The following is a 20,786-nucleotide window of genomic DNA, read 5'->3' as shown; positions in this document are numbered from 1 at the left end:
GAAGCTGGGAGAAAAGGTCACACTGCTTCATTAGGGATTGAACCAATATTTTTTTCAGATGATCATTAAAATTGTTGCGGTTCAGACAGCAGGGAGGATGGAAGGACCTAGGGATCAGAGGAATACCCAGTAGAAAAAAGGCCCAGAGAACACAGGACTTAAGGGATATTGCATAAGGAGTCGACATAGTTAACGGACAGAGATCTTTTACTCCGCAGAACACCGAGATTGGCTTCCATATCTGCCTGGGTATTTAATTTCCTGGGAATATGATAGAAAGAGATCTTGTGGAATTTGGGCAAAATAAGTCTGATTTTCCTGAGGATGGCTGATAAATGGAGCTGAGAAGGATTCTTATTGGTATTCAATGCCTGGATAATGATCCTGGAGTCCCCGAAGACTGAAATGGATAGGAAGTTACCTTTGATCGCTTGAAATAGACCCTGCCACAGAGCAAGAACCTTCGCTCTGTTGTTAGATTCCCTGCCCAGACCCCAAGCAAACCGGATCACATCAGAACCATCAGGACCGAAGAGAACCCCACCGCCTCTTGCGATACCAGGGTTTCCTTTGGAGGTCCCGTAAAAAAAAGACAATGTTCATTCAGAGCCGACCTCCACTTAATGAACTCTTGCTCCTCCATCCTAATTTCCCAGTTGGAGTGGACACTAGCAGAAAGGGTGGCACAGTCCTTATGGTTAGGGACCAGTCCATTCAACCAGAGATCCTCCTCTCTGTTCAGAGCTTTTCCAGGCTTTTTGGCAGAGTTGGCTTCAATAGTTTCTCCCAATAGAGCTTTGACTTTGGTGACGACTCTGGACGAATTGCAGCTTTCGTTTCTGAATAATCTGTTGTTCCTTTCTAGCCACAACTTCCAACAAATGATCTTGGGGATCCACAACCAGCAATTTTTGAGAAGGTGATTTTTGGAAAGACCAAACGTAGATAATTTGCTCCAGGTTTGGAAAAGATTTGGGATGTTCCTAGGGAGCTCGAATTTATCATAATTTAGCATAAGGATCCCCTTCCAGACTTCTAGCGCAAAAGGGCAGGATAAGAACAAATAATCAGCTGTTTCTTCCTCCGACATGCAAAGATTGCACCAGGATGGTCCTTCCATACCACGCCTGCGGAGATTATCACGAGTGAGTATACTGTTGTGAGCTAACGTCCGGCAGAAGAAATCAATTTTGGGAAGAGGGGGAATCCCAAATAAATTTCCATTTAGCAGGATTTGGAGGAACATTCGGAGTGGCCATAATACTTTTGTAGCCTTCAGATGCTGAATACGAACCTGAGACAGATCCCCACCCTCGTTTGTCCTTTGCTGAAGCTTTTAAGGGAGCTTTCCCTTGAAGTTTATCCAAAATAACTGAGGCTTCACCATCCAACCACTGAGGGACCTCCCCTAGTTGCCTGCTGTCCCAAAGACTATCCTCCGTTTAAGTGGAGATGTCCCAGAGGGTGTTCAGATGCGAGCTTGGAGCCAGTCTTTGATATTGGTAAGTTCTTCCATCTGACTCAAAGGTTGATCACCCAGAATAGGATCATCCCAGATTCTTATTTTTTGCCCATTACCTGGAATCCAATACATCTTATGACTGAAATGTTCCAAAGCTTTGATGCAGAGTTTAAAAACAGGAGAACCTTTGGAGGTTCGAGGAAGCTCCATGAAAATATTTTCTCCATAGGACTTTCTTGCTCCAACTTAATTTTCCAGAGACAATGTCCCAAAGCAGCTTGGTTCCCAAAGCCAGATTTTGAGCGGCCAAATTGCGAATTTGTAGTCCTCCTTCCATAAATGGCTTTTTAATAGTATCCCATTTAACAAGATGCAGCCTTCTTTCGTTGTTTTTCCCCCTTCCCACATAAAACACCTTAGAAGAGCTTCCATTTTGTTGATGAAGGTTTTTGGGGCAAGGAGGATGGAGTGCTGATATAGCGGAAGGCTTGAGAGGACAGCTTTCATCAGAATGATCTTCCCCGCATTATTCAGCCATGAAGCTCCCCAGGCATGGATTCTGCTTTTAATCTTGTCCAGCAGGGGCATCCAATGGGCAACTTTAGGAGTGGTCTTGAAGATTGGTATCCCCAGGTATTTAAAGGAGTCCCAGGCCCAGGACCCTTCCATATCAAGAATCCTTGCAATATCTGATAATTCCTTAACCGAGCAGTTCCAGCTATAGATTGTGCTTTTTAGAAAGTTGATCTTGCTGCCCGAGACTTCTCTATAAATGTCCAGCTCCTTCTTGAAGGATTTAGCAGAGTTTATGCTTGCCCCACCCAGCAATAACGTATCGTCAGCAAATTGGGCATGATTTATGTCTTTGACATGGTGAACCATGCGAAGGCCAGGAAGGATTTGAGTCTGTTGATTATGGTCCAGTTGAAAGCTGAGAACTGAGGCTTGAATGGCATAAAGAAGCGGGGACAATGGGCAACCTTGTCTTAGGCCCCTAGAGGCTTGGAAAAAATCTGAAGGTCGCCCATTTACCAAAGGCGCTATCCAAGGAGAGGCAATGCAGGCTTTTATCCAGTTAATGATGGCTGAAGAGAAGCCCATTTTCTTCATAACCATAAACAGGAATTCATGCTTTACCCTGTCAAAAGCATTTGCCAAGTCAAGCTTAATCACCATACCTTTCTCCTTTCGGTGATAGCTTGAATGAACAGCTTCTTGCACCAGCACTATGTTGTCAAGAATCTTTCTCCCTTTGATGAATCCTCCTTGGTTTTCAGGGATAATGGCCGGTAATATTTTCTTGAGGCGATTGGCTATAATTTTTGTGATCAGCTTGTAACTAGAGTTACACAACGAGATTGGCCTGAATCTGCTGAAATCAGCTGCACCTTTCTCTTTTGGAATCAAGGCCAGAAACGCTGAATTGATGCCGCCTCCGATCTTTGCACAAGATTGAGATTTCCTGACCATTCTCAGAAGGTCATTTTTGATTATGGCCCAACAGGAAAGATAGAATCTAACAGGAAACCCATCCGGACCAGGAGCTTTGTCCGGTTCCATACTGTCCAGTGCATTTTTAAGCTCATTCATGCTGATTAGAGCAGTCAACATAGAATTGTCAGGATCTTGAACACATTGGGGGATCAAATTCATCGGATAGACATGGGGATCCATTGGTGGATCATCGGGGGCAGAGTAAAGATCTTTGAAGTGAGAGTGAGCTGCCCGCTTGATGTCTTCGAAATCCTTAACCACTGCATTTTGGTGATGAATTTCTTTGCCAATTTTGAATTGCTTGCGAGCTTCAGCTTGTTTGTGGAAGAAGCTAGTATTTTTGTCCCCAGCTTGTAACCAGAGAGCTCTGGATTTATGCCTCCAGAGTTCTTCTTCTTCCCTACTTGCTTTGTGGAAATCCTTTTGCAGGTCAACTTCTCTCTGAAGAAGGTCTTGGGTAACAACAGAATTTTCCAAAGATAATTGATGGGCAGCAAGACTGTCCAGGGCCACCTTCCTTTTGGAGGAGGGAGTTTTCAGCGTTCTAGCCCACTCCTTAAGCCTTCTTTTGAGCCCCCTCAATTTTTCTTCCCACACGTAGAAAGGGGAACCTTGAACAGGTCTGTTCCAGGCATCTGAAACCATCTCTTGGAACTCCTCATGCTGAAGCCATAATAAACTGAATCTGAAGGGGATAGGGCCAAGATTTTCATCCGTGGAAAGCTCAAGGATAATGGGTTTGTGATCAGAGGTGCTGTTTGGCAGAATTTTGGACGAGGCCATTAGACCGCAAGTTAGAAAAGAGGATTGTACCAGAAATCTGTCCAATCGAGCTGCAATATGATTTGCGCCCACCCTTTTGTTAGACGAGGTGAATTTCCCAGATGTGGGCTTGATATCCTCCAACTCCCGTCCCAACATGAGGTCTTTAACCCATTCTCTAGTTGGATCCCTGACCGGGGAGCCTCCCTTTTTCTCATTTACAGCAAGAGTGACATTCATATCACCAGCTATGATAATGTTTTCAGGATTGTGCAGCGAAAGATAGGACAAAATCGAGTCCCAACAGTATTTTTTCTCAGAAGGAAGAACAGGAGCATATATATTGAACATACTTACTTGTTGGCCAGAGTCTTTATGGAGGAGCTTCGTGAGAAGCCAATGGGAGGAGCTATCTTTTTGAATCAGGTCATAGATAGAGTTATCCCAGAAGGTAGCGATTCCACCGGAGGCGCCTCTTGCACTGACAACACATCCAATACCTTTACGCCAGAAGGTTTTGCTAGCATGGAGGAGGGAAGTTTCCTCCAACTTTGTCTCCTGGATGAGGAGGATTTCAGGCGAATACATTCTCACTATATCTTTCAGGGCATCTTCTTTTAGCTTGCTGCCTAATCCTCTGCAATTCCAGGAGACGTACTTCATTATTTATTGGCTTGGGAGATTGTGGCTCCTTTTGGAGCCGAGCCATGCTTGCGCCCTGACCTAGTATTCATCATTCCCTTGAGAGTTTTTTGAGAGCCTTGGAGAACATCCAGAGAGGTTTTCTCCTCTCTATTTCTTCTTGGATTTTCGACCCCTGGCTGATTTGATAGGGGTGACTTGTGAGCTGTCTGATTCATAGGTTCTTCCTTCTGAGTCTTCATCAGATTCAGAGGCCAGGCTTATATGTTCTTCTTTATCTATATTTCCTTCATTGCCTCCTGAGGTTGGGGGGTGATTATTTCAGTACCAGTTTCTTTTACTTCCTTCATCAAGTATTCAGGTTCTTCTTGAGCCCCGATGGTTTCTGTGTTCCCACCTGAGGAGGATCCAACTTTTGGGTCTTCATTGGCCTTTGAATTGGTCTGAGGCTTCCCCACTGTTCCAGAATTTTTCTTCTCTATTGGTCTAGGGATAGCCTTGCCTCTTTTGATTTCTTTCCATCCTTCCTCGTCCTCCTTGGTCCCGACAGGGGATTTGGGGCAATTCCGTTGGAAGTGTCCGTGTTCATGACACGTTCTGCATTTGAAAGGTAGTTGCTTGTAGTCTAGCTTTTGATAGTGATGCCATTCTCCCACTGTAAGTTTAATCGCTTCGGGGAGACCAGCCTCTAAGTCAACTTCCACACAGATTCTTGCACAGGTGTATTGGCCTTTATTGTCTGCTTTGTCGATGAATCTGCCCAGACCGTTCCCAATCCTTTGCAATGATTGATAGCTCCAGCAGTGGATCGGAAGGTTAGGGAGCCGAACCCAGACTGGTACTTCCTTAGGAACATCCACTGAGGGATCGAAGTCCGGGGTCCATTTATTGAGATACAGACCCTGATTTCCCATGAAATACGGTCCATTTCTGAAAACCAGATCTCGGTCTTCTTTGGTGGTGAACTCGAAAATGAAGAAACCTCTACCAACCGCATAACAGATCACACTGTTTTTCAGCTGAGGCCTCCAGTTGCGTTGAATCCAATCATCCGTGGTTTTTGTAGATGGCCAACGCCCCATAAATTGCCCGACCAGTCCTCTGTCAGCTAGGGCAAGGGCAATTTTGATCGGCTGATCTTCTTGCAGGGCTATCTCAGGAACTTCCTCAAGTTTTTTAATGAATTTTGGAACCTCAGGGGCAGGACGTTTCTTCCCTTTCTGTGATAATAAGCGACGGAAGGCTTCTTCAGACGAAAGCAGAGGGGTGGGAGAGGTTTCCCCACCCCCGGGTTCACCCATGGCTGCAGCAATGGAACGAAGCAAGGGAGAAACTCAATCCATTCCCACAACACCCCTGCAAATCCAAGAAACCAAATCCCAAGGCCAAAACGCAGCGCAGATGAACTCTTTTCGCCCAGCGGGAGGCGCAGCGCAGCAATGAAGAGATCTGATCACGGGAAGGGGGCAGCAAAGCCCACCCAGACGCCCAGAGGGCCGAGGCCGCCGTCACACACTCTAGAAACCTAGCAGAGCGTAACAGGCAGCGCGCAAAAAAAATCCATCGCCTTCTTGGACTGCGTTAGGGCTGCCTTTGGACTGCATTAGGGCTGCCTTTGGACTGCATTAGGGCTGCCTTTAGTACAATGTTAGGCTTCTTCCTTAAGCTCCTTTAGGTCCACACATAGAACCCTTCCATCGCTTTGCTGGCCTGCCTTCTTTGCTGCGGCTAGGGCAGCCTCTTTTCCTCCAATGTCTAGGGCTTCCACTCCTAGATTTCTCTTCCACTAAAACCCAAGACAAGCGGAGAGAAATCAAGATAGAAGTGTGTATAAAATGACTCTCAAGTCATCTCCTTTTATACTAAAACGTTGAGCACATATGGGGCTTATTTGGTTGTCGGCCGACTTTGACAAATTGTCTTATAACACAAATAAATTCATAACTCCATGAATACTTATTGGAATCGGATGATATTTAGATCAATCCTACACCTCTCTATGAGAGGGATCCAAGAAAAATATCAGCTGCCATAAATAAGACGACCCACATGGAGTTTGGCCCAAGTTGCCAATTTTAACACAACTCTTTCAAATGCTTCCAAATATTTGTTGAAGTACTTTTTGTTTGGACGTTAGGAGGAATTTCATGTCACAAACAACTTTTTGTTTCTATATCTTGCTCATCAAACTTGTCATTGTCTTGTGATTGAGTATGGTTTCATAGGACAATAGTAGCCAAGTACTTGTACTGAAAAATGGCGAACATATGTTGCTTCCATGTATTATTGTTCTTGCTAAAGAATCTTTGGCTGTAATATGATGTTGGTTAAAGATGCCATAGATACAAGTAAAAAATGTAGAGAATTAGAAAAATATTTGTTCTTCCCTCCCTTATGTAAAAATTCTAAGCCTAGATGGTTGATATCCTTATGATCTCAATTAAACAAGTAAATTACTGAATTTAATTAATGCTGAAATAAAATAAAAACCATAGCATCAATCACATAATAATTGAAAACTAAGTAGTGGAAACATAAAATAGCTTTACAGATGCATAGATAATTACTCCTTCAAAATCAACATTTCATTTCTTTGAAAAAAATTACAAGGATCCACTGCAAGCTACCAAAAAGACATCATTGCTTGGTTCTTGGAATCACCTTGAATTCAGTGAAATGACTTGACTAGGAGGTATGGTTTACTTTGTGGATGTATGATTGTACAATCAGCTATACACTCTATATTATTGATTATACAAATTACATAACATGCCAATACAAATTGTATAATCTATTCTTATGACTATATGTACATATCTGTAAGAATGTACATATCAATACAACCATGTTCATATCACTGTATGGATCCTGGTACGACCTCTACACGCTTCTTAGATTCACTTTTGCTTGGATTGCTACTCTCTCTTTGTCTCTCTCACTTGCTCAACCATATCTAATTTTCTATCTTGACCTATTTTGTACTTTTAGCTACAATCAAAATCTTATACTATTTTTCACCTTACAACTAATCTAAAGCATTCATGCATGAGATACACTTTTTTCGAGTTAATGACTAAATATATGACTTTCACTTTTCTTTTACCAAAGTGAATTACAAATTAGAATTATCTTTTGAAAATAAAAAGCATCTTGAACTACTTCTTGCATGTTCATAGTGAACCTGTGTGGAAGTTCATCTTGGAGCTATAATTCGCAACACTCCTCCTCAGTGAGGAAAAATATCTGCACCAACCCAAGTTTTCTTTGCATGCCTCAAACTTCCTTCTTGCCAAGGGTTTTGTTAGAATATCAACTACTAGTTGATCCGTGGGAATATATTGGATCTTCATTGCTTCCTTCTAAACCTTTTCTAGTATGAAGTGATATATGATCTCTATATGCTTAGACATGTCATGTAACACTAGAATCTTAGAGAGTTTAATACAATTTTGATTATCATGGTAAATGACTGTAGGTTCGAACACCTGACTAGACAATCATGCAAGTTACTTGTGAAGCTGGATGGTTTCACAAATAACAGTAGTGGCTGCCATGTATCTCTATATGCTTGGACATGTCATGTAACATTGGAATCTCAGAGAGTTCGATACAACTTTGATTATCAAGGTAACTGACTATAGGTTCTAACCCCTGATCAAACAATCTTGCAAGTTACTTGCGAAGCTAGATGGTCTCACAACTAGCAGTACTAGCTACCATGTATTCTGCCTATGTTGAGCTAAGTGCCACGAAAGTCTACTTTCTGCAGAGTCATGATACCATCATTGATTCAAAGTTAAAGTAGTACCTTGAGGTGCTCTTAAGGTGGTCTTCTTGTCTAATGCATTAGCTTCCCAATCTGTGTTTGGATACCCTTGCAACTTCATTTTACCATCTCCAAGATATCTTTGACCATACTCCTCTGTGCCTCTTGAGCACATGTTTTGCTACTATTTGATGCTCCTACCTTGGCTCCACCATGAATTTATTCAAGGTGTTCACTGTAACAACAAAGATGGGACTCCTTCTCACTTATCTCAAAGCCATGATGCTTCTTTGTGACTACTTCTTCCTCAATGATCTCATTAAAGAAAGCTATTTTCACATCCCTTTGATGTATCATCCCATAAGTGAAACCAAAGACATAACAACTCTAATAAGAGTGTACCTTTTGACTGAAGCAAATGTCTCTTGATAGTTGACTCCCTCTTTTTCGGAGAACCATTTCACCATAAACCTTGTTTTGGACTTCTTGATCTTTCCATTTGTAGCATGCTTGATATTGTAAAGCCACATAGAACTCATAATCGACTTCCTTCCCTGTCTTGGCACTATATCCCAAACATCATTCTTCATGATGGAGGTATACTCCACCATGGCATCTTGCCATACCTGCTGGCATGCTACCTCTTGAAAATTGGAAGGCTTGGAATCTAGAATGCTTCACATCAATGCCTTCTTGTTTGGAAACTTCTTCAGAGGTCTACTTTCTCAAAATGTCCTCCTAGGAGCCTCAACATGCTCCTGAGCATCTCTTAATGTTTTGGTGAACCATCAAGGTCTCTTGATAGAAGTGGAAGGGGATAATATCTTCCCCTCTTCACTTGAAGGTTGTTGTCCTTCTTTAGAAATCATTGGTGATTGTGATTGAAGCTTCAAAGCTTCTTGCTCCTCAGCCACTGGAATATGTTCATGGGACTTCTTGGATGCAAAGTCTTATTCAAACTTTACATACTATCTCGCTATTCCCTTCCTCGCCTTTGGAATATAGACCTCGTAAGCCCTTGAAGTCTCACTGTAGCCCACAAACCCTTCTTGTTGGAGGGTTACAACTTGGTCCTCTTCTCTATTAGAACATGGATATAATCTAAACAACCAAATATGTAGAAATGACTCACCTCTGGCATTCACACTTGTGAATGCCTCATTTGGTGTCTCATTCCCCAAGATTCTGAGGACATTGATTCTAGATGTAGACTATATTGTGTTACATGCCTTTGCCCAAAGAAACATTGGTAAGTCTTGGTCATGTATCATGGCCTTAACAACTCCTATGATGGATCAATTATAACACTTTGGAACCCCATTGTATTGTGGGTTTATGGAATTGTTAGCTCCCTCTTTATTCCCGCCTCCTTGCAGAAACCCTCAAACTCCTTGGAGGTATACTCTCCCCCTTTTCTCAATCTCAAGACTTTAATCTTCTTCCCTGTCTAGTATTCATCTATAGCTTTGAACTTCAGAGAGTTACGAAAGACCTCATTCTTGGTCTTTAGGAAGTAGATCCAAGTCTTGCAAGAGAAGGCATTAATGAAGGAGACATATTAGATGCTTCTTGTAGTTGGTGCCACTAACATTGGTCCACAAATATCTGAATGTACTAGGTCTAGTATCTCCTTAGATCTATGCTTGCCAAGCATGCACCCTTTACATACACCATGTTACTCAACTTTGAACTTTGAAGACTTGTGACTATCTCCCTCGAAACTGGTAATGCCTTGTGATGTAGGTGCCCCATTCTCTTGTGCCACAACTTGTATAAGCTATCATTATTATGCAACAAGGCTCAAACAAGTTCAAATTGCAACTTGCACATATTATGTTCTCTAACCTGTGTTACTTGAGTTGTATTCGAGATAAAATCTTTTTGCTTGATGAGGGATTGCTGGTTCTTGAACTTGACTCTAAAGCCCTTATCCTCCATGACAAAAAATGAAAGTGATTTTTTGAGACCTAGAACAAACAAGATGTCGTCAAAATACAATGAATTACTTGACTTGACGTAAAAGGGAATAGTACCAACTCCTGTTATTGTGTACTTGGCATCATCACCAATCTCAAGTTGTACTCGTAAGTCTTCCTCCTTCAAACTAGAAAAAAACTATTGAGGTGATGTCATATGTCAAGATGCCCCATTGTCCACATACCACACATCCCTAGGAATCGTGCTTGAAAAGATGCAATATATCATTGATAAATTCTTTTCAAATTTGGCAACAAACTTGTTCATTTGAGTTTCTATAGAGACCGGTCCCTACTTCCGCTTACCCTTTCTCTTCTTTGTACACTGTGATGCATAATGGTTGTGCTTTTGACAATTGAAGCACTTGATTTGATTCAAGTTCGTCATTCCTAGTTGTGAGGTTGGTTTCTCACTCTTTCTCTTTCCTTGCCCTTGCTTGGTTTGCCCTGTTTTGATTGACCAAATAGAACAAGGTTCTCATCGCTACCCTTTTTGTTGGCTTTTGACTCCATCCGAGTCTCCTCATAATTAAATTCATCTCAAAACCTCTCAAAGTTAAGAAGGTTCTCTTGACCATAAATACCTTTGACAAATGGTTCCCATGAGGTTGGAAATCCATTCATTGCCATGTTCACTAGCTCCATTCTCTCCAATTGCTACAAGTTGATCAAGATTTTGTGTCACCTTCATAAGGTAATTGGTGAGTGTGTCTAATTTGGTCATCTCTATGGATTTGGATTTTTTTTGTAATATCATCTTCTTATTTATGTTCTCGCTTTGGTAGAGACGAACTAGGGCATTGAGCATCTCCTTTGTTGTCTTCTTCTAGGATTTGTGAGGGGATCAAATGGTCCTTTATAGCATCCAAATTCTTTCGCTTGGTCATGACTTCCATTCTGTTGTGATTTTCCAATTGCTATGTATTTATAGGAATAACTACATCCTTGCTTTTGCTACTACTATTGCTTACCCTTTTTCTTGTCTGTACATTGTGGTGCATAATGATTGTCCTTATGACAAATGAAGCATTTGATTTGACTCAAGTTCGTCATTCATAGTTGTGTGGTTGACTTCTTTCCCTTTCCTTACCCCTGCTTGGTTCTTTACCATTTCCCATTTTTGATTGACCGAATAGAAGTAGGTTATCATCACTACCTTTTTGTTGGTCTTTGACCCCATTTGAGTCTCCTCCTAAATGAATTCATCCCAAAACCTCTCAAAATTAAGAAAGTTCTCTTGACCACAAATACCTTTGACAAATGATTCCCATGAGGTTGAAAATCCGTTCATTGCCATGTTCACTAGCTCTGCTCTCTCCAATTGCTACAAGTTGACCAAGAGTTTGTGTCACCTTCATAAGATAATTGGTCATTGTGTCTAATTTTGTCATCTCTATGGATTTGAGTTTGTTTTGTAATATCATCTTCTTTTTTATGTTCTTACTTTGGTAGAGACATCTCTTATGTTGTCTTCTTCTCGGATTTATGAGGGATCAAATGATCCTTTATGGCATCCAAAATCATTTGCTTGGTCTTGATTCCATCTTGTTGTGAGCTGCCAATTGCTATGTATCTATAAGAGTCATAACGTCCTTGACAGTATGACGACTATTGCCAACAAAGATCTCGTAATCCATATTTGTTGGCAATAGTCCCCAGGTTTTCACTGTCCCACAGACTTCGTAGCACCTAGAGTGTTGAAGTCGCAAGAGTGGAAACCTTGCCTTTCAAAGCCCTAAGACTCTTGACACGACTGTGAAAATGCTGGGCTTTGATGACAAATAATGATAACTTGAACACATAAAGAAAACCAAGATTCCGTTGATAATGAGAAATTGAAAGCTTTCTTATAAAGAGTTAGAATCTAGCTGAGTCACTGCATTTTATAAATGTGGGATGGACGTGGAAATACGCTAAAGTGAAATAAAGCATAAAAGCGTAAAATAACCATAAGTCCTAATGAGTTTATTAATGATTTTCTAGTATCTAATTAACTATTATAACTTGATATTTACTTGAAAAATTATCTAAACTCAAACTTGGTCCTTGTTAATTACTAAAACACTCAAATTTCTTGATGCCTTAAAAGTAATAAGTCGATGAAAGATAAAAGCTAAGTCAGAAGACACAATGATAAAGGAGATAGAGGAGACAAAAAAATGAGTGTTTGACACAAGACACGATGACCCCAAAAATAGGACACTGAGGACACGATTTACACATACAAAAATGAAATATAGACTTAAAGATCCAAATTTTGTTAGAGACTAGAACATTTACATGATACAAATTCAATCATACAACTAGTTACTACTTACTAGTACTACATCAATGATGATGGGATGTCAAACACAAGAAATTAGAGCCATAGATTGTAGTTTTCTTATCAAGTTGTCAGAATCAAAATGTATTACATCAAATAATGAGTCACTGCTACTATAGGTGGGAATTGCGATGATGAATACAAAATATGGTAGATACTGGAATTGTAGATGGAAGGATTTCATAGCTCATTATATCAGTTGTCCTTTATGTCAGGATCATCAAAATCATCATCATTGCCTCTATTCTTTCCTCCATCCTCCTCTTCTATATCCAGTCCAATCTTTGCATCTGTTGGTGTAAAGATTCGAGAATGACCCTTCAAGAGGATACCCAGTGTTAAAAGTGAGTAGTTCTAACATTGGATCATTAAAATCCAAGTTGGCTAATGCCAATTCAACACTGTTGTCGAAACCCATATCATCAGGAAACACATCCCACATCTTTGTCTTTCCCTTAAACCACTCCTCCCTCTGCTTATAATAAGACATAGGTTGGTGTGCGCTTACACCATTGTCTCTGCCTTGGACCATTCAAGCACACCCTTCTTCAAACTGTACAAATTCCCATTTGTGCTCCAATTCCTCTTGGAACAAGAGGATGAAGTACCTGAGAGAGAAGCCTCATGACCAATTGTTGTAGGAAAAATAGCCATGCTAGTTGACATATCTACCCACCAAGTTCTTGGAATCCCTTAAAATCTGCAATAAACCTTTCAGCTGCACACAAAAACCCTTGAGTTCCAACCCACAAGAGGAAAATGTGAAAAAATGAGGGATGGCTCACTTTTTAGGTGACCCATGGGCACCTTTTCCCATGACATGTGTTTGGTAATTGGGACACAATTAGGGCACATGTCAGACATTCTCATATTGTATCTGTGTTCGACATGAAGAAGACAGACACAAAGGCCCTTAAGGGCATGTCTTGTGACTTGGCATGAAAGTAAACATGTGGTCCTCGGTCCAAGCATAAACATAGGATCATTAAGTTGCAAGTGGCAATAGGTAGGAGCCCAACACTGAGCAGTTGATCATCATGATCATTAGTGGTTGGCCTGCACTTGGTGCTAGCAGGGGTAGTGTCCACGACAATTGGCTGTGAGCTATGGTTTCCATGTTTAGGTGGATTTGTAGTAAACAGGCCTAGTCTATAAAATATTAAAACATAATGTATACAGCAGCTGAGGCATTAGGGAACAATGGGTTGGTGAGAACAGGGTAGTGTTATAGTACCCACCAGTGTTTGATTCCTCAAAAACGTGGCCAGTGCACTTCCGCAAGGAAGCTGTGGATACATGGTTGAGCTGTCATCGCTGATAAGTTTGACTCTGTAGACACCTTGAAAAATATGTAAATGGTGTTCCATCTTTAAGTGGTGGACACTCGACAATAGAGTCAAAGAAAGCTTCCTAATATAATGCCTATAGCAGCTTAATGTATGTAAACAGTCCTTGTACACTTAATTCAAGAGCTCCCTCAGTAAATCAACTGTTCTGTGAAATGATGATGTCACAATTACATCAGCAAATTATATAAAAGTCCGTTCTAGAGGAAATACATCACTTTTTCTTTGTAAATATTTACATCAATTTAATGTAAGATTTAATCTGCTCAGCTGTGGAGATCAACGGACTTTTTGTATGTTGCTGTTACAATGTAATTCAGATCTCAATTCCACGTCTGAGTTTTTATATTTTTATGGTAGTTTTGGTGATCTTCAGCTGGTTATGTGCTATAATATTCTGATTTTTCAACGGGTAAGAACTTTTGAAGCACATCTATACGGCCTGAAAGAAATTTGGGAACAGTTTCTGTGTCATTTTGATGGCCTTCCAAAGGAACAGAAATTAGGAATGCTCAACTTGTGGAAATTGCCTGGATAACATTAACATCTTGACTCAACGTAAATGCGTTTTTGTTTTGGTTGTTGGGATGTTCCTAAATGTATGTTGCCTATATTAAAGTTAATTTCAGAATACCATATGGGTGACTTTCTCCTAGGATAGTTGTTATACATAATAAGAAGAATTGTGCTCTCCCCCTCCCTCAAAATCTACCGGTAATCTCATTATCAGTAACCCCTCCATGAAGAATCAGATCACTTACAATTTCATTGGAAAACATAAAATCTTCTATGCTTGTTTGGTTGCAGGTGAACACAGCATATAAGCAAGCTCTATTGCGATTTCATCCAGATCGTGCATCAAAAGCTGACTTGCAACATCAGGTAGAAGCTGAGGAGACTTTCAAGCTGATTTCACGCTTGAAGGACACATTACCACTCTCTGCCACAACCTTTCTGAACAGAACATATTGGTAGTCTCCTCCAATCCTTCTACCAATATCAGCATTTGGGTCTTTACATCCTTTACGGAGTGCCTTTTTGCACATCTCGTGTGTATTATCATTTGTGGATTATCATCTAGACTCGATGTGGTTTGCGGTACTGCCTCAGGGATAAGTATTGTACCTGTCTTCGTACCCTCATAATATTATCAATAATGAGTCATTTTGCCTCATTTAACTCGTTTTTGTTGAATACATTTTTCTTCACATACACGCTAATTTGTGCATGCTGGCATTGATGGTGCCTATAGCTGCAGAATATTCTCCATGATCTTGGGAATGTTTATAAACCTGGGTATGGCCACAAATCAATATAAATTTTGGTATGGGAGAGTAAACTGAAAATTTTGGGAGTCCTTTGTTTTTGTTTTTGTTTTGGGCACAGTTCTGGATCCTTTCTCTTGTGGTGGGTTACCATTTGAGAAACGTACGAGTGAAAGTCATTAATCAAGTGTATTTAACGAGAGTTTCTCTCTGCATTAATTTTGTCTTGAAAGAAAACACTTTTGTCTATAAAGTTTCTCTTTTAATCTTGTTCTATTGTGGTGTGTAGATAAACATGCCAATTTTGTTCATTTAATATTTTAATTTTAACGGAAGCTTTTCTGCTTTGCTTTCTCCTTGAATTTAGTTAGAAACATACACAATATCTAGATATTTGCTAGATGGCTTTTAATCATCGAGAAAAGCGAATTGCGTGCCCCACTTTTTATTAAATATATATCGGCTATTATTATTTCCGTGTGTGATTTGTGCAAGGTGATGATGAAGACGCGGAGTTGCAATATTAGGTAGAGTAACATAAAGGGATTTCTTTTTATTATTACTTTTATCCAAAATGGAATATACCATGGAATATGGAGGTCTGGTAAGAATGTCGGCCTATAATGTTTGGAAACATGGACAGTCCTTTGTTGCAATGATGTAATTTATTTGAATTCTTAAGAATTCATTGTTTATGAGTAACGAAAACATCTATTGCCTTTTAATAGTTGTGTAGACAACATCACTGTAACTGTTGTTAGCTATAATAATGGTAAACGAAATGGTATATCTGCCAAAATGGTGAACGGAAGGGGTATATTGCCAAGAGGCTGGATATGATTGCACGCTTCAGTGAAAATGTGATCTAATCATCTAATCAAAAATACCTTGGCCTTTTTGGAATTGTTCGTAGGAATTGAGAATCAATAGTCAAAGCGAGGAGATGGAACTAGAATTAATCCCACTAGATTGCTACTAGAATTAATTCCACTAGATTGCTAAAATAGATAAACATGACAGTAGCAAATATAGATTGATTAATGGATGGTGCATTGAAGAATTTATGACAAATAGTTTGGATTCTTCATAAGGTCATTGGGGAGTGAGAGCTACATCACTCAAATTTGAGTGGTTTATATACGCAAAGAAAGATTGTTGCAATTCTAGTTTTCAAATTATTGGATGTGATTCAAGTATGATTGAGATGTCTTATAGCTGAAATGTAGAAAACTAGAATGTCATGGCCCTACATGGATGCTTTAAATTGAGTATTGAAGACAATGCAGTTTATAATGTCATGTAGTAGAGCTGTTCCAATTATCCAATATAGTTATATCATTTGTGATGTTTGATGTAAACCTTATACATCTAGGGTCAACTAGCGTGATAGGTTTGGTTTAGCATGTGCTATTTTATCTTTACATATGTAGGTTTGTCTATCATCTTAGCAGTAGTATTTTATACTTGTACTGAGAAACCATGGACTGCCCAGGAACTTTTTTTGGAGAAATTCTTGGAGAAATTCTTGATCTCTCTGTTGGAAGAAAATTTATAGCTAAATTAATTGGCATTAAGATAATAATCATGGTATATAATGTCTCCTTGTGCTTTTATTTATTAAACACCTGTAGCTTGGCATTAAACGCTAAATAGTAAAAAACGATATGATCATCATAAGGGGCCGTAATGTGCACAGCAATGTAGTTGTTTATTATTAGAAAACAAGTTTGATGCAAAAAACCAACGGTTGAGGCACTATAACCATGGTCTTTGTCATACCTTTCTACTTGATATGGCGTGTCATATCTGCGCTTCCCTCTGTTCATTATGTGTTTTGCACACTTATCAGGAATTTTAATATTTTGTTCAGATGAGATCATGGAGGGAAAAATGCGAACACATTATTATGGGCACTACCTTGTGTTTACATGATATTGTGAAGCATACATATTAGTGCTTAATTATACTAACATTTAAACAATACTAATTCCTTTAGGTAAACAACATATATTAGAAAGTACAATTAGTTGTCTCTCCATGGGACTTATTCTAGCATCCAAACAATACCACTTCATTTAGTTTCATTGATTGGGCACAATGACAAAAGCACAAAGTATATATTGGAAACCATAAGCTGTAGCAAGATGTCTCTCCATGGGACCAATTGTATTAGACGTTAGCAGTTGTGTTTATATGACATTACATCTTAGTGCTTAATTAATATAGCATCTAGTTTCATTGATTGGGCATATGAACAAAAACTCAAAACATATATTAAAAACTACAGCAAGTTGTCTATTGATGGAACCAAGTGTATCAAAGTATAAGCACATAAAGGAGAAATACTCAAATATCCATAAGCATTGGCATTAACATTATGCTATAAGCATTTGGTCTTTGATAGCGACTTGGAGTTGCATTTAACGGGCAATAACTGTAAAACTGTATTGACCTAAATGAATGAAACTATTTTTTCGAGGTAAATAAATAGGAATATAAACTTATTACTCACTAAGTGGAGGAATGGTACTTGTTTTGCTTGGTTGAGGTGAGTGTCGTTTTCATTTCAATACCCTATACCCTATAAAGATGGATGATATAGTATAGTAAACTATATCATCAAATGGGAGGTGAGTGTTGTTTTCATTTTAGTACCTTGTAAAGATGGATGATACAACAAAGTATATCGTCAAATTATGAGCTTGCATGAGTTTTAAGGAAAACAAATGTGGTAAATCTATCATGAACTTTGCACAGTACGATGTCATTTGAAGATTCCAATATGCTCAAGATCAAGTATCTTTTGGAGGCTAAAGATGTGATGATAATGAATTGCAACAATATAAACGAGAAATTTGAAAATAATTTAGTAGGGTAAATTGGGATATTGTGACACCTCAGATTCTTAATATTTCAAGTGATTGAAATTGGGTCAAAGAATAGGAAATTTGTTGGTTTAGTTTTAAAATGAAAAAAAATGAAAATTAAAGTGGAGAAGCATTTATTTATATAAGAGAGAGACCCTGACTTATAGTCGAAGTACTTGAGCTTGTATTACATGCAAGTGACCTTTCACAACCATTGAAATACAATACTTGGGACTAAAACATAAATACAAAATTATGACGCTGCGTAGAAAATGTATCGTTTACGTAACTTCAAAGTTAAAAGACCAATGCAGCACTTTTGGGCAAATATCTAAATCAAAATTTGGAAAGCAAATCTCTTGTTCTAACTAAGACATTAAATCACCAAAATTTGAGGAATGTTGTTTGCATTTTGGTCTGCAAGAAGAAAATATTAAAAGTGTAATGAAAGATTTGTTTATTGAGACCTAAACCATCACTTCTACAAAATTAATAGTTCAATGTGAGCACTACGACTAGTGCATCAAATGAGAAATGAGGTTTTTAATTATTTTAAAACCATATCTAGTACACAAATTTATTATCATTCATTATTTACCGTTTGATGTTCCCTCTACTTCTTTACTCTGTCCCTTTTAAAAGTATGTATGTAGAATATTGTAGAATATTGTCTTAGGCTCATCTTTAGACCCTTCATTCTTTAAAAGTATCACTTGGGCTATCTTTAAACCCTTCATTCTTTAAAAGTAAAGCTTTGTAGGGTGCAAAATTAATAATTCAAGGTGAGCGCATCACTTGGGCTATCTTTAAACCCTTCATTCTTTAAAAGTAAAGCTTTGTAGGGTGCAAAATTAATAATTCAAGGTGAGCGCTATGACTAGTGCATCGAATGAGAAATGAGGTTTTTAATTATTTTAAACTCATATCTAATACAAAAAGTTGTTATCATTCATTCTTTACCATTTGATGTTCCTTCTACTTCTTTACTAGGTCCCCTTTAAAAGTATGCATCTAATGAGAAATGAGGTTTTTAATTATTTTAAAATCATATCTAATACAAAAAGTTGTTATCATTCATTCTTTACCATTTGATGTTCCTTCTACTTATTTACTAGGTCCCCTTTAAAAGTATGTATGAAGAATATTGTCCCAGGTTCATCTTTAAACCCTTCATTCTTGAAAAGGTTTTTAATTATTTTAAAATCATATCTAATACAAAAAGTTGTTATCATTCATTCTTTACCATTTGATGTTCCTTCTACTTCTTTACTAGGTCCCCTTTAAAAGTATGTATGAAGAATATTGTCCTAGGTTCATCTTTAAACCCTTCATTCTTGAAAAGTATTCCTTGGGCTATCTTTAGACCCTTCATTCTTTAAAAGTAAAGCTCTAGAGTGAGTAAAACAATAAGATGAACCCATTCTTGATTGTATGATGTTGAGGACTATGAGAAGTAGGTGTGATTTGTTTATAGATTGTGAAAACTGTTGTGTATCTACGATGAATTTTCAGATCTATTAAAGATGATGGAAGTTATAGATCCACTGTTTTGCCTAGAGTTTTGAAGATCCACTATATAGAATTTGACTGGACTTGGAGCATCAAGCTTAGTTCTATCGCAATGTAGATTGTCCAATGAACCTTTAGTCTACTATTACTAGTGCCCATCATTCCTTGTGTGAAAATCACAACAAAAATCAAGGCAACAAACCAAAGTTGAAGGTGTTAGCCTATTTAGAGACACTACAAAAAGGAGGGTTTGATCATGGAGACTCGACAATAAAGGGCTTCATTGGCTGGCAATAGTGGTGAGCTCATGGGAGCTTGAATCTAGCAACGAGACTACTTGTTGAAAGAGGTGACACTAAAAACTTGGAAATGAAGTTGGTGCAAAAGAGTCGGTTACAATGTCGTAGTTGTCTTGTAGCGGATTTAAATATAAATTGGGGTTGGCTCAAATTTGGCTATCATTCTGGTTGTACATGTATGTAAGTTTGTGAAAGATCTCATATTTGATGGAGATTCATGTAATGATGAAAACATGATAATGATTAATATAAAATTTCAATAGAGCTTGAATGATAACTCCTCATATTCCTATTGGTTGGACAAAAGATCGATCTGTATGTTACAATTGGATCATGGCGGGTATAGTTTAGTGGTAAAAGTGATTTGTTACATTATCAACTCGAATAATTGAAAGATCTTTTAAATGGATCTTTGATCTATCTAAAGATCTATTTCCAGATAGGTTCAAACCCTTCCCAATCAATACCGAGGAATGACATACCTTCTTGTAATATGGGTCTAAAATGATGAAAGAGAAACACATTTTTGGTTCCAAGATAACGACACATAATGTTTGAAAGGTTAGATAAATTACAGATCTATGGGGGACCCAAAGAGATTTTTTCATCGTGACTAAACCTTCAACTTATGGATGGAAGGACCCCAGGTTGAAGCTAAATAGCTGTAGAATGATGAATTTGGTTTACTTGGGTTATCGGTATTTCGTTCGAGATTGGTGGAATTTGTTCTCCTAAGGATCAGAATCAGTGGAAATAGGGAATGAAGTAACTAGAAATATTTGTGATTATTTGAAACTTTTCAAATTTCTCTTTCTATCAGGGTCATCTAGAAAGTGAGTAAGTATTCTATGATTTTGGGCCCTTCACTAAAAATAGAGAAGAGGAGAAAAGAGAAGAAACTAACGTAGATGCCATGGGTACGATAAGAAATTAGGGTTTTATTAGAAAAGAGAAAAAAAAAGATGAGAAGGAAAAGAATGGAAATTTCCTTTCACAAAGATTTGATATAAATACTCCGCTTCTTCCCTCGTACTGCTCTCTATCCCCCATGAAGGCGCTGAATGACATAAATTCT

General features: G+C 38.6%; 1 protein-coding gene across 3 annotated transcripts in view; it reads left to right on the top strand.

Annotated features, from left to right (window-relative positions):
- Positions 1-15,390, top strand: part of LOC149230527 (uncharacterized) — a 115,788-nt gene extending 100,398 nt beyond the window's left edge. For all 3 annotated transcript variants that reach the window (XM_089379009.1, XM_089379010.1, XM_089379008.1), the window contains one exon: positions 14,579-15,390. In XM_089379009.1, coding sequence (XP_089235135.1) covers positions 14,579-14,746 — 168 coding nt within the window. In that variant the 3' untranslated portion in view covers positions 14,747-15,390. The remainder of the gene's footprint in view (positions 1-14,578) is intronic.
- Positions 15,391-20,786: the final 5,396 nt, after the last annotated feature.

This window comes from Pinus tabuliformis, chromosome J, assembly GCF_031772625.1.
Source record: "Pinus tabuliformis cultivar Carrire ecotype Pingquan chromosome J, CPIR1, whole genome shotgun sequence".
NCBI lineage: Eukaryota > Viridiplantae > Streptophyta > Pinopsida > Pinales > Pinaceae > Pinus > Pinus tabuliformis.
Note: the sequence above shows the minus strand (reverse complement) of the source record. Positions and strands in the feature narration are given on the sequence as shown.